Source organism: Brassica oleracea, chromosome C5 (genome assembly GCF_000695525.1).
Source record: "Brassica oleracea var. oleracea cultivar TO1000 chromosome C5, BOL, whole genome shotgun sequence".
NCBI classification, from domain to species: domain Eukaryota; kingdom Viridiplantae; phylum Streptophyta; class Magnoliopsida; order Brassicales; family Brassicaceae; genus Brassica; species Brassica oleracea.
In genome coordinates, this window is record NC_027752.1 from 20,729,469 (window position 1) to 20,747,063 (window position 17,595).

The 17,595-nt window shown below is 31.6% G+C and overlaps 2 protein-coding genes across 2 annotated transcripts; one reads left to right on the forward strand and one right to left on the reverse strand.

The window, feature by feature from the left end:
- Positions 1 to 13,127: 13,127 nt before the first annotated feature.
- On the forward strand, positions 13,128 to 15,142 carry LOC106293729 (peroxidase 7-like). The gene is made up of 2 exons (XM_013729385.1): positions 13,128 to 13,432; positions 14,289 to 15,142. Exons 1-2 carry the CDS (start codon positions 13,145 to 13,147, stop codon positions 15,048 to 15,050), a joined length of 1,050 nt encoding a protein of 349 aa, XP_013584839.1. The 5' UTR covers positions 13,128 to 13,144; the 3' UTR covers positions 15,051 to 15,142.
- Positions 15,143 to 15,356: 214 nt separating this feature from the next.
- On the reverse strand, positions 15,357 to 16,161 carry LOC106293234. Its single transcript, XM_013728888.1, has 2 exons — positions 15,842 to 16,161; positions 15,357 to 15,672 (listed from the first exon to the last, which is right to left on the reverse strand). Exons 1-2 carry the CDS (start codon positions 16,074 to 16,076, stop codon positions 15,545 to 15,547), a joined length of 363 nt encoding a protein of 120 aa, XP_013584342.1. The 5' UTR covers positions 16,077 to 16,161; the 3' UTR covers positions 15,357 to 15,544.
- Positions 16,162 to 17,595: the final 1,434 nt, after the last annotated feature.

A 17,595-nucleotide genomic window follows, 5' to 3' on the forward strand; every position in this document is an offset into this window, starting at 1 on the left:
AGAAGATACGAGGAACAGAACGATGAAGAAGAAAACAAAACCAATGAAACAGTAATGTGCTTATCTGTTTTAGTAGTAAGAGACTTTTCTTTTTTTAATTTTGCCTCCACCGCTAAAATAAAATGTGTCCTTAAATCGCTCTGTTTTGTCCCTTGGACGTTGGAACGTGTCTGTAAAATAAAAGAAATAACGAAATGAGGTGTAATAACAGAAAATGAGAGATGTTTGAGGTTCTCGAGAAAGAAAAAGCTTTCGTGGCTAAGCGTCGAAATGGTTATATACTAGTAGGTCATAAAAAGCTGTGGTTTCGGATATTAAATTAAATGGTAATTGAGCACAGATGTCGCTTTTCATAGTAAACGCATTTAATTACTAGTAATTAAATTATTATTATGTTGAAGAAGGCTCCTAAATGCGAGAGTCAAAATGAGCCGTTTGGAGATGTAGCCGTTGGCGAGTGGGAACCATGCAACTTTCTTGATTTCTTCCACGTCTTTATTCGCATTGTTTTTCTTTTTAAAATAACTAGTAGGGTAAAATAAAACATTAAAGAAATAATATATATAACGATCAGATACGTGATGGTTTGGGCTCACGTGTCTACGTGTGTAATATAGTCCAAATTTAAATCTACTATAAAAACAAATAAAATATTTATTTATCTTCTTTACTCAAAAAAAAGATACATCTCTATCTTAGTTTTCTCGTCACATATTTGTTACAATTTTCCCAATAAGCTTTTATCTTCTAGTAGCAGCCGGTATCCGGCATGATTTTGATGTTAGCAAGGAACTTAGTACAAGTATAATTTCCACTGGACAAAGAAAATATTATTTTTAATTAATCTCTTAAATTCACAGATAAAAATGGAAATCTTAAAAAGATCTTGCAGGTAGCAAAGATTGAGAGTATTTTGTGGGTTGAAACACAACTTACTGATCTAAAATCTCTAAAATGTAATATGTAGGTAACACCGGATCAAACGCAGATTGATGTACAATGATGTTATGTGGACTGCTAATGGAAAGAAAAATATGTACTCAAGACAAAGATGATATTCGTTCACATGGGGTTTCAACAATAAGGTCATGGCATCAACGACCGTTCAGCGGAAATTTTTTTCTCTTCCATGCGAAATGTGAAATCTTGATTTTGGCGATGGAGTGGATAATGACTCTACAATTACCGGACGCGAAGTTTTCAACATACTGTTTTAATTGGTGAAGATAGTATTTACACCAACGAAATGACGTTTTTTCTTCGGTTCTCAATTCAACATACTCCAATAGCAAAAATATACCAGCCTAATAGGGGGCAATAGATACGATTGCCATGGATCCAATCCAATTACCTTGTGTAATAGTAAGTAAAGGTTCTGATTTTCATATATATACACACTTTTATGTAAATATATCTTTAACAAAACAAAAGGGCCTAGAAAATTTTATATTTTTTAATCATAAATATATAAAAATACTACTCATAAAATTTTATAAGGTAAAAATTTAGCAAAAAGTGTAATAAAATATAATTTTAAGGATCCAAATTGTTTTTGCCTTAAGGCATTAATACGTTGAGTCATCCTTGCAGAAAATACTATGGTGGACAAACTTATACGATGTGCTAAAATTTTCTATCCTATTGTGTACTATGTTGGTGAGACAACACCACTTTAAACTTCTGAAATGGTATCTAGTCCGAAGTAGTTTTTTTTTTTTTAAATTCCATTATTGTCAAAAAAAATAATCTATTAAATTTTCTTCAGTTTTTTGTATGTTATTTTGGCAGAAAAACGGTAATATTACCAATAAAGCTCGAAACTACAGATAGAAGGATGAATTTGCAATTTTATGAACTTTGATGGAGATTTGTTTCCCTTATAATGAGGTCGATAAGCTTCTCCGATCCGATTAAGCTTTTCAGCCACATAGCGTTGGCAAGCTCAAAGGAATGAATATTCTCTAATAGCCTGGTGTTGATCCTATAGCGATGGTGTCGGGAAACAGTGTGCAACTTTAAAGCGGTAACATGAAATATGGCTATGTTTGCCTGGTCATCTTTTTATTTTTTATTTTTTTTCGTTAACAAACGGCTATTCTATTACTCAAACATGAAGTGGTCTGGGTAACCAGACCGGAATAGAACAACCAATAAAACAAAGAGATCTATGAAAAAATCGAGCATTCCTAGCTAAAGAATCAGCAATTTCATTATGTGTTCTTGGCACGTAGGTGATCTTGAAATCCGAATAACACATGAGGATAATTTGAATGGCTTCCAGTTCCGTTGAAAAGTTTGGCCAGGGCTTGGGGTTCCTTTATCATGGCTATCAGGTCTTTGCAATCTGTTCCAAAGTGTTGGCAGTTTGAATGTTGAAGCATGCTTTCCAGTGCCCATTTGAATTCTTCCAATTCCGAGTGTACTGCTGTCTCCCGCCTCCTTAAGTTCTGTGTTCCCATAAGTTGGATCTTTTCCGTGTTATCTTTCCATACCCATCCAATTCTACTGAAAAGATCTGTGGATGTCCAAGAGCCATCCACAATACACATATTATTCAAGCTTAAGGCTTGTACCACTTCAGTGTTTGGTGCCTGTGGGGGATTAGGTATAGACTCCTTAGCATTATACCAAGCCTGACATTCACTCTCTGCGTACCTGACCAGTTCCAAAGGGTCCCTGTCAATCTCCCTGAATAGCTTATCATTCATCGTCTTCCATATGTACCAGATTATCTAGGGGTAAGAGTCTCTATCATCTTCTGGCCTTCTAATTATATTTTTTCTCCAGAAAAGGTAGTCCATATTGACGTACATACTCGATATGGGAAAAGTTTGGGGGTTTTCCTGGTCATCTTTACATCGCTTTATTTTGACATATTTATAGTCTAATCGTTCATAAAAACAAACATCAAAGTTAAAAAACAAACATCAATTCATTCACTAATTTTATTATATTTAATAGTCATAAATATTTAATACATATATATTACCACTGTTTTCAAAAATAAGATTTTAAAAATATTTTATATATATATATATTTAAAGTTTTTATAAATTTTTAAGAAACATTGATTGAATATACCTGAATTGATTGAATATTATTAATTGATAGTTATTGGAAACTGTATATAATTAACAAATTTAATAGTAAATACTAATTATATTTTGATTTACGTGAATATTATATAAATTTCTTTTGAAAATGGAAAGAACAAGATTTGTTAATAGTCAATTTGATAAAAACATAATTGGGAGATGTATTTAAAACACCACATTAGTAGAAAGTAGAAACCCACTAAAGTCATTCAATAAAAATGTTTAATGATTAAAATAGCAACCAATAATAAAGCTGAGAAATTGCTGATGTATTGTGCCTCTGTACTTTTTTGCTTAGTTTTTATTTTATTTTTTATTTTAATATGTGAGAAACCAACTCAGGCCTTTAGACCAATGATGATGGTCCTAGCAGAGTAGCATAGAAAAAAGTTATTAGAAATAGGCGTAAAAATATCAAATATCAAACAGTTGTAGATGAATCAATCTCTGTTTTGTATTGACAGAGTATCCTCGAAAATCAAGTCTGTGTGAGTTTGGTTTATGCTTTGTTGAAGAAAAACAGAATCAGATAAGATGGAGCTTTCTATGAAGGTGTTCCAATAAGGTTTTGTTTCTCTTTAATCGAAGCTTTCCACTGGTTTTCACATCAAGCAAGCGGATGAAGAACCCATCGAATTGGCAGCGAATGATAAAGGAAAAGCTTACAAACAGTATTCAAGCGAAACGATGGCTGGAGAACGGGGACGTCTGACCAGCTAGAGACCGGTGAATCTCTCGATCTTCGTTTCACGGGAGGAGAAGCCACGTAGCAACACGTGGAGATCATGCAATCATCCTTATCTTATTGTACGGGTTTCATTGGACTGAATGTAATTTTGTTAGCTCTTGGACTTGAACCGTTTGTACTCTAAATTGACTTTAAGCCTTTATACAAAGTCGACAAAAAATATATATATATATTTGACAAAATAAAGTATATTGCAAATGGACATGGGCATGGGGGTAAACCGATTGAGTTAATAAAAAAGCTTGGTGGGCAATACATACCCACAAACTTAGTGGGCAATACATACACAAAAAATTTAGTTTATGTCCTATTTTTAGAACAAGGTTGATATAAGTTAGTCATTTTCATAAATATTGTCCTATTTTTTTGGTCATCAAATAGTGTCCTATTTAAAACCTAAAGATTTATATATCTTTCCTGATGTTTTCAAATCCGGTATGAATCTGCAGTTGAACCAGTAAACACAATAACATGTCATATAACCTGGTTTAGATTTAAGTAAAAATCTATTAACTGAAAACACTATAAACTCATAAAATTATAAAAACTAACAATTTGTGATCTGAATATTTGCCAAACCGACCAAGAATCATCATTTACAATAATTTTAGATATTTGATTTAAAACTTGGAAAAGCTTTTAATTTTGATTTTTAGATTTTGATGAAAATTCACTAAACCATGTGAAGATGATAAAATATAAAATAAAACTGTTGATGGAATTAGTTATTAGTTTATTTTTGTTGATATTTTATTATAATCTTGATATTTTTTTGTTTACTTTAGATTTATAAGTAAGTATAATTATTATCTCATGATATATCTTTATATACTTACTATTTTTATTTTTATTTTTATTTTTATTTTATTTTATTTTATCCTAATCTGTTATAACAAATTTTATTTTTAAAAAATTGATATCTTATATGTTATAACAAGTATAATGTTGTTGCAGTACCACAAACGTTTCTCTTCAACAATACTCTACACACCACTAATCCTAGTCCTATTATATCATATATCAAACGAGAAGTTGCTTAATAACATGGTACATGTGTCGTTTATATATGAACTTTCAGATTAATTATTACTAGATCTCGCACGGGTTACTTTTTTTATATATATAATATTTATGTTTATAAATAAAAATTTAATAATTAAACTATAAATAATTTTGGTGTTATTTATTATGTATTATTTAATCCTATAATATTTTATGTTTATGTAGTTTATTTAACAATATTACTTTTTTTTATTATTACTACAAAATGTATTTGATACATAAAATATGATACATGTTAGTATTTAAAGTATTTTCTTTCATGTGGACTCAACATTAATATACATATATCAAATAGAATTAGTTCGTTATTATTTAAAAAATTTGAAATACAGAAAGCTCAAAACTCAACTTTAAATATATGCATAGATTCTAATCAAGTTGAAATAAATCTCACACTAATTATTGAGATCTTAATATTTTAATTTTGAAATTTTTATTTATAAATCTCACACTAATTTTTTTGTGATTAACGATTTAAATTTTTGTTACAGCAAATATACAAATGTTAATAAAATCATATAAGTAAGAAGTGTCAATATTAAATATTTATAATAAAATATACTGTATATATCTATGTCAATAATCAATATCACTAAAGTTTAATTATATACAATATAAATTAAATAAAATGATTGTTTTGGTTATTTTACCAAAAAGCTAGTGGGTGCTATATAATCATAAATCATATGAATATGAAATCTCATACAACTTTAAAAGATGAATCTAATAATGATTATTTTACCAAAAACATGAATGTAAATAAACAAAATGTATTGGTTTTCATTTATGAGCTTAATCTAATGTATATACTCTTATGTATACAAATTATTTTTTAAATATGTGGTTTTTGATATGTTATTTGATCCTGACAATCCCAGAAATACACTTCTTCAAATCGACGTGATTTTTAATATTGGAAACATTATATATATATATTATTTCATTCAGATTAAATATTTTAGTCTTGATTTTTATTCCTAAAATGCTTTTAATGAAATATCACGACAAGATTCTAATCACCTCCTTTTGACTTTGTTCGAAGAATGAAAGATTTTATCATTCGTCTAATATTTGTTTCTGCCTAATATCCTATCTAGATATTATAATCGTAAGAAGAAGAGATTTAAACTATTTATTACAAGTTTTATGGTTTATCATTTAATAAATCAAACAATTCTTCATTTATACATAATTTACATATACTAGAATGCTAAAAAATTATATATATTTTTTTTATCGGTGTACTTTTAAGTAACTAAACCTCAAAACCGTAGGTTAATAAAATAAGTAATTTGTTTTTTGTTCAAGAATTAGATGATTTTTACACCGAACTGGTGAATATATACTAGACAGACATTTATATTTGAGTCTGCACTCATATTCTATAACAGGTTTATATATAAGATTTGAACATTAACCTGTGAATAGAGTTTGCCGGTGATTTCTTCTAAAATTTGATTCTGGAGTGGAACTATTTTTACAATTGTCCATCTTTTTTAAATTGACACCTATGTAATTCACTGAGTTCACATAAGAAGTTTAAAAAAGAAACAAATTCAGATCAGTGAAACATAAACGAGAACGAATGCACAATTTTATAGAGGTAGAAAATGAAATCACTTAAGGAGAATCAATAGTAAACAAATCGAGAGCAGAAAACCTAATCCCTTTTCGTAATTTTACAATCGATGTTGCCTATCTAGTTTTTGTGATTTGTGTAAGCCGCAAAATTTAATTTCTTTTTGTGCATATGAAATCTTAAAAATTGTTAAAATGATTTGTAATACGCTAACTTTTCAATAACAATGATAAATTTAAGAGACCAACATTTGTATTTGTCATTTTACAATCGATAAAGATTGTAGTGTTGCAAGATGTTAAAATCATTTAATGAACAAACGTTAGTATTAAAACTCATCCGCGCATCCATGCGGATTATCATCTAATAAATATATATTTTAAGAACTCGACGTAATGGCTCTTGTTGAGGGTGATTAAATTGTCATCATACTTAAGTGGCTTCCTCATCCAAATGATTGTAAAGCTTCTTCTTTTTTTGTCATCAACTTATACACACTCATACTGACTCTGTGAACTAAACCGGGAGATCTTGATCCATGTGAACGATGAAAGACGGTTGCTTCTTGGCACTACGTGCTAGGCTATCCGCCTTTGAATTTTGCGTCTTTGGTACATAGATAATTTCTGATCGGAGGAACCTTTCTTTTAGGGTCTTAATATCTTTCAAATAACTTGCAAATATTGGCCATTCTTTTGGTTCCAAAACCATCTTCTCTCTCCGCATGAAGAGGAGATAGACTAGGCCGGACATTCCTCGCCCCAGCAGCCCATCAAATCTTTCTAGAGTACTTAGCCAACCCTCTCCTGAGTAAATATCATTCTCTTTCCAGGAACCATCTTTGAAACACCATCTTCCTGGAATTGATGGGAGAGTCGTAACCTCAACCTTTGGTGCTATCCAGTTTCCGTTCAATACTTGTGGCTCAGCCCAGAGTGTTGATTCTGTTTCTGCCAATTTAAGCATGTCCCTAGGATCAATGTCCAGATTATTAAAAAAATTATTATTCCTTTATTTCCAAATATACCATAATATCCACGCACACTGATGATCATCCATATGTGGGAAACTCTCCAGAAGAGATGATCCATGTTTGTGAAAAGAGAGCTTGTTGGAAAAGTAGCAGAATTAGGTGGTATCTTTGAGAAAGCCCAAACTTGAAGTTCTGGAGGACATTCAAAAAACACATGGTTTATCGACTCCTCATCACCTCTGCATCGTACACAACATATATCCCCTTGTATCCCTCGCGCTTTCAGATTCTTCTTGACTGCTATACACCATGTCACCAATTGCCATAGAAAATATTTTATCTTTGGTGGACACCGTATTTTCCAACAGAATGCCTTCAATGCATCAACTGTTGATCCAAACATTAAAGGTGGTATTTCCCTGTCTGGGTAAACCCGTTCTATCTGATATCATGATTTAACCGTATACTTCCCATTATTTTTGAAATGCCATTCATCCCTATCTACCATCTGGGTTCTACTCAGTGGTATGTTTTCTATGATTTTCACATCCTGGGGATCCATCAAAGTCCGGAGTGCCTGTTAGTTCCAAGTTCGTGAAGTAGAATCAATTAGAGAACCCACTGTGAGGTTTGGGTTGAAATCGTGTTGATTTTTATTTGCTGGTCTCGGGCGAGTGGTTGGGAGCCATGGATTGTTCCATACAGATATAGATGATCCTGATCTCATCCTTTTGATTAGTCATTTGCTTACCAGAAATCTAGCAGAAACGATACTCCGCCAGCCATATGACGGAGAATATAAATGAATTGGTTCCAGGGGTGAGGCGTTCCTAAAATACCGACTTTTGAAAAATCAAGAAAATAAAGTATTTGACTTTTCTATCAGATGCCATAACTATTTACCAAACATCGCTGTATTGAAATCAATGATATCTTTAAATCTCAACCCTCTTTCATCTTTATTTACACATACTTTGTCTCATGATTTCCAGTGCATGCCTCTTGTGCTTCCCCCATGACTCCACCAGAATTGTGCGACCGCGGTTGTCATTTTTTTGCGGTTGCCTTAGTATACGATAGCAAGACATCACATGGTTTGGTAATGCCGTAACCACTGATTTTATGATTACTTCTTTTCCTCTTTTTGTGAAAAACTTAAAAGTCCAACCGTAAACCCTATTATCTAGCTGGTCCTGCACAAAGCTAAGTAAGATTCCATTCCTCCAAAATTATGGATGCCCAAAATATCTCTTAACTCTTATCTGGCAGATTCCTCAATCTTGTGCCTAAATTGAATCGAAGACTTATCAAAATTTATAAGTTGACCTGAGACTACTTCGTATTCCCTTAAAATTCTGAGAATGATTTGACACTATTCTTTTTGAACTTTGTAAAAGAAAAGGCTATCATCTACAAAAAGCAAATGACATATCGATGGACATCCTCTGGCTACCTTCATTCCCGTTAGTTGCTGCCCTCTCTCCGCCTTTTTAATGTTTACAATTTAAGCCTTAATACACAGAATAAATAAATAAAGATATAAAAGATCTCCTTGGTGTAAGCCCTATGTGGAACAATGAGGCCACTTGATTGACCATTTAGTAGAACCCGATATTGAACCGATGATATACTCTCCATCATTAATTTAATCCAATAAAGATGAAAACCCATCTTCTGTAGTAGGGCCTCCATAAAATCTCATTCCACTCTATCATACGCTTTGCTCATGTCCGTTTTAATTGTCATATATTTTTCTTAACATGCTTTATTAGTCTGTAATCCATGAAACATTTCCTGAGCTATAAGAATATTATCAGAAATCAACCATCTTGGCACAAATACTGATTGAGTTTCTGATATGAGAGAGGGTAAGCATATTTTCAATCGTTGACACAAAACCTTCGAGATAATTTTATACCCAACATTACATAGACTGATTGGCCTCAGTTTTGTCATCCTTGTAGGCATCTCCGTCTTTGGAATCATAAAAATATTAGTAATATTTAACCTTGTGTCCATTATTCCGGAAACCAAAAAATTATTCACCATATCTACCAAATCCTTCTTAACAATATGCCAAGAGTGTTGGAAAAAAAGAGTTGTCATGCCGTCCGGTCCATGTCTACCATGCTTTTATTAGCAGTTTAATTTTTTGGGATACATATATTTGTTATAATTATAGCATATATTTGTTAGGTTTATATCAAATTTTCACTTACTTGAAATATAACTTTTGGTATATAAATTAAAAATAAATTTTATTAATCATTTAAAAATATTTTTGGACAGATGAAAATTGTAGATAAATTTGATAACAGTTTTAAAAAATTTATAAAAATAGAAAAAATAATACATTAAATTTTTTTTAGAAAGAAACAGAAAATAATTTTCAAAAATCACATGCATTACATATATGCTTATTTTATATTAAAAATCCAGTTTTAGGATGAGGATATACCTATCAGAAAGACATAAAAATGTTATATTATTTCTATATTAATCTGGAAATATAAAAGGATAAATAAAGTGATAGATTAAGATTAAAATAAGTAAAAAAAAATTGGAATATGTAGAAAGTTTGTTGAAATTGTATTTTGATATCAGTATGGTGATGGTGAAATTTGTGACTGCTTGAACATATGATGGTATATTATTTGCTATTTTGTCCTATAAATATGTCTTCTTGTGAAAATATTGTTTTATAAATTATAAATTTTCTTATTAGAGTTTGAAAGAGTTGAAGCCAAAACTTTATAATCCACAGCTAAAATTAATGAGGAAGACTGGAATCAGCCATACATTTTATAAAGAGACAGAGAGAGTTTTCACTGGTCGTGGCTTACTAATAGACCTAGGTGACAACCTGCGCGCATACGCGGATGATTTTAACTTTTTCATATTAATCTTTGTTCATTAAATGATTTTAATTTTTTGCAACACTACAATATTTATCGATTGTAAAATGACGAAAACAAATGTTGGTCTATTAAATATATCATTATTGGTGAAAAGTTAACGTATTACCGCTCATTTTAATTATTTTTAAGACTTCATATGCACAAAATACAATTAAGTTTTGCCGCTGACGCAAATCACAAAAACCAGATAAGCAACATTGATTGTAAAATGACGAAATAGGATTACGTTTTCTGCTTTCGGTTTGTTTACTATTAACTCTCCATAAGTGATTTCATTTTCTACTTATATAAAATTGTGCTTTCGTTCTTGTTTTTGTTTCACTGATATGAGTTTTGTTTCTTTTTTTTAACTTCTTTTCTGAATTCGGTGAATTACATAAATGTCAATTTAAAAATATGGATATCTGTAAAAATTAGTTCCACTCCAGATACATATCTAACAATCAAATTTTTGAAGAAAATCACCGGCAAACTCTATTCACAGGTTAGTGTTAAAATCTGATATATCAAGCTGTCATAGAATATAAATGCATACTCGAAATAAAATGTCTGCCTAGTATATATTCACCAGTTCGCTCTAAAAATCATCAAATTCTCGAACAACAAAACAAATTACTTATTTTATTAACCTATGCTTTTGAGGTTTATTTACTTAAGAGTATACCGATAAAAAAATATATATAATACTTTACCATTCTAGTATATGTAAACTATGAATAAAGTAAGAACTATTTAATTTATTAAATGATAAACCAGAAAATTTATAATAAATAGTTTAAATCTATCATTCTTACAATTATAATAGCTAGATAGTGTATTAAGGAGAAACAAATATTAGACGAATGGTCAAATCTCTCATTTTTCAAATAAACTCAAAAGGAGGTGATTGGAATCTTGTCATGATATTTCATTAAGAGCTTTTTAGGAATAAAAATCAAGATTAAAATATTTAATCTAAATGAAATGATATATATATTGCTTCCAATATTAAAAATCACTTCAATTTGAAAAAGTGTATTTCTGGGGTTGTGAGGATTAAATAACATATTAGAAACCACATATTTAAAAAATAATCTGTATACATAAAAGTATATACATTAGAGTAAACACATAAATCAAAACTAATACATTTTGTTAATTTACAATTATGTTTTAAATAAATCAAAACAATCATTTTATTTACTTAATATGATATATAACTAAACTTTAATGATATTGACATATATATATAAAGTATATTTTAATATAAATATTTATTATTGACACTTACTACTCATATGATTTTATTAACATTTGTATATTTGTTGTAACAAAAATTTAACCTGTTAATCACAAAACTTTTAATGTGGGATTTATCAATACAAATTTCAAAATTAAAATATTAAGATCTCAATAATTTTTCGATGCAAATTTTGAAATTAACATATTTATATATTTTTATATAGTATATAATTTAATTTAAATGATATATATATACACACACATATATATATATATATATATATATATATATATATGAATATTTTTTAATGAGACTTCATATTAATATGATTCATGATCATTTGTATCTTGTTTGAACAAAAGAAAAGTTAAACCATTGATCACAATATTTTCAATGTGAAATTTTTTTCATTTTTAATAATTTATAATCATTTTGAAAAATTCAAAATATAATAGATAAGAAAAAATCTAAATTTTTTTATTATATGCTTAATATGATTGTTTAATTTCTTTTAATAATATAAAATTAAATAAAAAAAGAGAGATGATACAAAAATTGTTATCAAATATGTATTATTCATAATTATCAATTATCATATATATATGTTAACCATATTAGGTAATGTTGTAGTTTTTATTTAAGGAAAGAATTTACACTACTAACCAATTTGATAGTTAGTTTAATAAAAAATATAATATATATTTGTATGGATCAACTTATTTTTCTAAAGATTCTAAGAATTATTCATGACACGTAACTACGAAAATATGTTGTAATGTTATAGGATTAATATATATAGGAGATTTTGGTAGTTGCACCCAAAAAAAAGGTATAATTTTGGTAGGGCTCAATAGACGTTGCCCTTTAATAAGCATCTTACCAAAATTGACCCACGATTAACGAGGGTTACTAAGCCCATAAATGATTGTGCAATGAAATTGTTAATTTTCTCACATTATTGCTTCACCGGTTTACAGATTACTCATTACGAATCTAAGATACCGCAACCGTATCATAATTCGGGTTTACATATAGGAGGTATGCGAGTTATAGACCCCCTTTTTTTTTTAATGAATGTGAGTTATGGACCTTGTTCTCTTCAAGATCGCCAATTTCACCTTACCAACAAGGAGATACTTGTCCGAACTAACAAGCATAGCCATAGTTTTATAGATGGACATTATAAAAATTATATCAATATAAGTGATAACCGACCAATGAACGAGATAAAATAGCCCAGTTCAAGCTGAAGAAAAAATTATAATAACAATCTAATCCCAATAAGTCAAAAGGCCGATTTCAATAATGTCAAGATCACTATATTCAAATTCTTGTTTTCTCTTATAAAAAGGGGGCATATATATATTATATATCAAAAACATCACATAGACGACATGCAAGCAAGTCATTTTGAATCATTAAAATACTAAAGGTGTGCATCCCACGTAAAACCATCACGTTCATTTCCAAACCCCATATATAAAGTACTCGCAGACATCTCTCGACTATATCAAACAAATTCAAGAAAGATATAAAAAGGCAAAATAATGAAGTCGGCCGTGGTCTCAGTCGTCCTACTCGTGATTCTTGTGGCCTGGCCAGTATCGGCTGACCGGAAAGACTTGCCAGGAGCGGGAGGATACGGAGGCGACGATGAGGAAGAGGACACAAAGACATGGTTTCCTTTGGACAATCAGTTATCGTTGAGTTACTATGATAAGATTTGTCCAAATTTTGAGAAAATCGTCGATACAAAAGTGAGGGAATGGACAAAGACTGATCCTTCCCTTGGTCCAGCCCTCCTCCGTCTTCTCTTCCACGATTGCGGTGTCACGGTATTGCAATTATACCTTCTTTCCTTAGATATTTATTACATAAATCGTTCAATTTCAGAGCATACATATTAACCTCATAGCTCCATGTTATAGCCAAATGTTTTTGTTCAAATATACACATCTATTTCAAAATAATGCATATTTTAGAATTTTCGCACTTTTTAATAAAACATATTAAAACTTAGCTATAAATGCATAATTTTTTTTGTAATTTTATATTTCTTATATTTTTAAACCAATAAAACTTTTAAAAATGCAATTAATGTTTTTGAACTTCATAATTTTTCATTATTAGTTAATAAAAATTGCTTTGAAAATATAAAAAATGTATACTTTTGAAGCAATTTTTTTTACTAGAGCATACATTTTTTTTTGAAACGGAGGAAATATAGTGTATATTTTACATAGTTTTGAAAATCGCTCTTCTAATAACTTAGCGTTTGTGTTGGTAACAATTTAGGATCCAATAAAATAAAATAAAATATACGGAATACAATGGCAAAACCAACAAATCGAAAAACTTGATTTAGATGGAAAAAACCGAAAGAAAAAGGAAAAACTTGATATATAGATGAAAATCCATTTTTGACAAGTTTTATTTTCTTTTGATGAATTGATGAATATAGTAGTGATCAGCCTAATCATGTGATTAGTAAACCACCTAAACCTTTCTTATTTTACAAAATCTGTACTTGATGGTTAACCAAAATGATGTATTGCTTGCTAGGTAGGAACTGTTCTTCCCATTTTCTTTAGGTTATGCATAACCCACTTATTGTCATGTCAATATCTATATAGTACATTTGAAATGAGAAGATAATTTTTTTTGTGTGTGTGAATGGGTAACATCTTTCAGGGATGTGATGCATCGGTTCTTCTAGACCACAAAGGATCGGAGAGAAGATCTCCAGCAAGCAAAACCCTAAGAGGCTTCGAGCTAATCGACGATATCAAGTCTGAGATCGAGAAGTCCTGCCCCGGTTTAGTCTCATGTGCCGACATCCTAACCTCAGCTAGCCGCAGTGCAACCTACCAACTAGGTGGTCCTTACTGGCCCAACGCCTACGGACGTCGTGACTCCACCAACTCTTACGCTAGAGACGTCGAGAAAGTCCCTTCAGGCCGCCGTGACATCACCGGCCTCCTCGAAACGTTTCAGTCTTACGGACTCAATATTCTCGACCTTGTCGTCCTTTCCGGAGCCCACACCATCGGAAAAGCCTACTGTGGAACCATCCAGTCAAGGCTTTACAATTTCAACGCGACCCACGGAACTGATCCGTCTATTGACCCCAAATACGCAGATTTCTTGCGCCGCAAGTGTCGTTGGGCCTCAGAGACGGTTTACCTAGACGCCGTGACTCCGGTGGTATTCGATAATCAGTATTACATTAATCTTCAGAAGAATATGGGAGTTTTGACGACTGATGCGGAGCTTGTGAAGGACCCGAGGACCGCTCCACTTGTAAAAGCTTTCGCGGAGCAGCCGCCTCAGATGTTCAGACATCAGTTTGGTGTGTCAATGGCTAAGCTGGTCAATGTTGGCGTCATCACTGGTGAAGATCGTACTGGAGAGATCAGGAGGGTTTGTAGCAAATCTAACTCTAAACGTTACTGATTCTTTTTTCAAAAATAAAAACAAACGGTGCTGAGTTTGTAAACGAATCTTTCTTGACAAATAATTTCTTGTTGTTTCAATTTTAATTTTATGATACGTTGTCTGAACAACAAAAATAGGTGAATCTTGATTTATACTGAGAATTATTGTTATGTTAAAAGTTATCTAAGATTCGTGTTTGTGATTTGCATTCGGCTCGAAATCAAGATGTCAAAAGGTTTACAAAGTTGATTGAATCCTAAAATGTTAACTATCTAGCCAAGTAAATTAGCTGCAATGCTTGGTGCAAGAAAATTAAACATGGGAGGCATAATCAGACATCCTTAGTTTCAAATCGAAATCATGTCTTTTTAGGTCTATAATAAAGTAGCTAAAAATAAAAGTACAAAACAAGACATTTTCAAAGACGATTAAGAAATATTTAGGGAACATAGTTATGAGATATTGACCAAAATTTAGAGCAACTAGAAGTAAAAAAAAAGCAACTTGGGAACTTAGACTCGCTTGCCTCGAAGGAAACCCTTGCTGCGACGATTCTTCATGCCCATCTTAAACCTCTTCTTCAACTTCCTCCCGATGGGTTTAAGAGACTTGCTATGCTTTTCACCATCCATTTCCATATCTGCAAAAACAAACGACAATAACAATTACAAAACATACCTACGTTTTTACCAACACTTTCAAAGATAACAGACATAGCAAACTCTAATTAAATAGCGGTTCCATCAACCCATACAAATTAAGCCTACATTGAGAACCTTGAAGCTACCTACAGTAGAAATCGAACGTACCCATATCGTTGACGATAGTGCCGGAGGCAGAGATAGACTCAGGAGTCGGCGCCGCAACTTCCATGAACGGAGAAGGAGGTGGCTGACGAACAGGTAATTTGGGGGCGGCGAGTGCGGCTTCGATGGCGGCGGATTTGGCGTCGTCTCTCGTTAGAGTGAATGCTTCTTTCTCTACTATTTCTCTTCTAATAGCTCTCAATCTCTTCACCCTCTTGCATCTCATTGACTTCGCCATTGTAATCAAAGTTCCAGGTGATGAGAAATTAGGGTTTTGGCGGAGAAGGGACTATGAGATTTGGGTGTCGGATTGGGTTATATCGTCTAAACCTAATTGAGGAAAATTTGCTCGTATTTTGTTTGGTTACAAGAATAGCTGTATCCTGTCCAGTTGTATGGCCCATATCCTAAGAATCTTTTCTTAATGGCCCGTTAATAATATTTATAGGCCCAAATAAGTGATGCTCCTAAAAGTAATCCTTCTATTCTATCACTTGGTAGACATTGTGGCATATCTCGAAGCTATGTATGTTTTTGCGGGTTTGCGGGTTTTTCCAAGACTATGGGCCTGTTCGTTTCTCTGTTACTCATCTCCATTCAGCTGTTCCATCTATGTGATCTATCTAGATGATCAATTCAGATTTTAGGAGCTGTTCGTTTCTCTATCCAGACGAACCATCTAAATGAATCATTTGGATGGATTTTATGTTCGTTTCTTGTTTTTCATTTCCTTTCAGATGAGTGTAATAAACAAATTACAAATATACCCTTGTTTGATCTACTTATATGTTTGATATTAATTTTAACTATACTAAATTTTTTATTTAGTCTAAAATATATTTACACTGAAATTATTTTAAAATTAGCATTTTGACATTTATAAATTTTTATTTCATATAAATTTATTTATTTTTATTTAAATTTGCATTAAAATTAACTACAACTATAACTTTTAATAAAACTCATAATAAAACTAAAATTTGAAAGATGAAAGCAATGGTAAGAGCATGATGTACTCAAATTTTGCAGTTTCAGCGAAAAATATGTTTTTGCCATTTTGGCGGGAAAACATGTTTTAAGATTTTGGCGGGAAAACACGTTTTGCGATTTTGGCGGAAAAATGCGTTATACGGTTTGCGGAAAAATGCGCTTTTGCGATTTTGGTGAAAAATACGTTTTTGTGATTTTGGCGGGAAAACGCGTTTTTTACGGTTTTGGCGGAAAAACGTAATTTTACAGTTTTGGCGGGAAAATGCGCTTTTGCGGTTTTGGCGGGAAAATGCTTTTTCACTGTTTTGGCAGGAAAACGTGTTTTTGCAGTTTTGGCGGAAAAACTTAATTTTACAGTTTTGGCGGGAAAATGCGTTTTAGCGGTTTTGGCGGGAAAACGTAATTTTACAGTTTTGGCGGGAAAATGCGTTTTGCGGTTTTGGCGAGAAACCATGTTTTTACGGTTTTGGCGGGAAAACACGTTTTTGTGGTTTTGGCAAGAAAACGCGTTTTGCGGTTTTGGCGGAAAAACGTGTTTTTGCAGTTTTTGCGGAAAAACGCAATTTTACGATTTTGGCAGGAAAACATATTTTTATGGTTTTGTGGGAAAATACATTTTGCGATTTTTGCGGGAAAATACGTTTTTTTTTTTAAATCCGCGGTTTTACGGTTTTGGCGGGAAAACGTGTTTTGCGTTTTTGCGGTTTTAACGGAAAAATGTGTTTTGCAGTTTTTGCGCAAAAACATGTTTTGATGTGAGTGCATTT

Coding starts and splice junctions, on each gene's coding strand:
- LOC106293234 (XM_013728888.1), bottom strand. CDS start 16,076: ATGGCGAAGTCAATGAGATGCAAGAGGGTGAAGAGATTGAGAGCTATT. Junction 15,673..15,841: donor CACTATCGTCAACGATATGG/GTACGTTCGATT, acceptor TTGTTTTTGCAG/ATATGGAAATGGATGGTGAA.
- LOC106293729 (XM_013729385.1), top strand. CDS start 13,145: ATGAAGTCGGCCGTGGTCTCAGTCGTCCTACTCGTGATTCTTGTGGCC. Junction 13,433..14,288: donor TCCACGATTGCGGTGTCACG/GTATTGCAATTA, acceptor AACATCTTTCAG/GGATGTGATGCATCGGTTCT.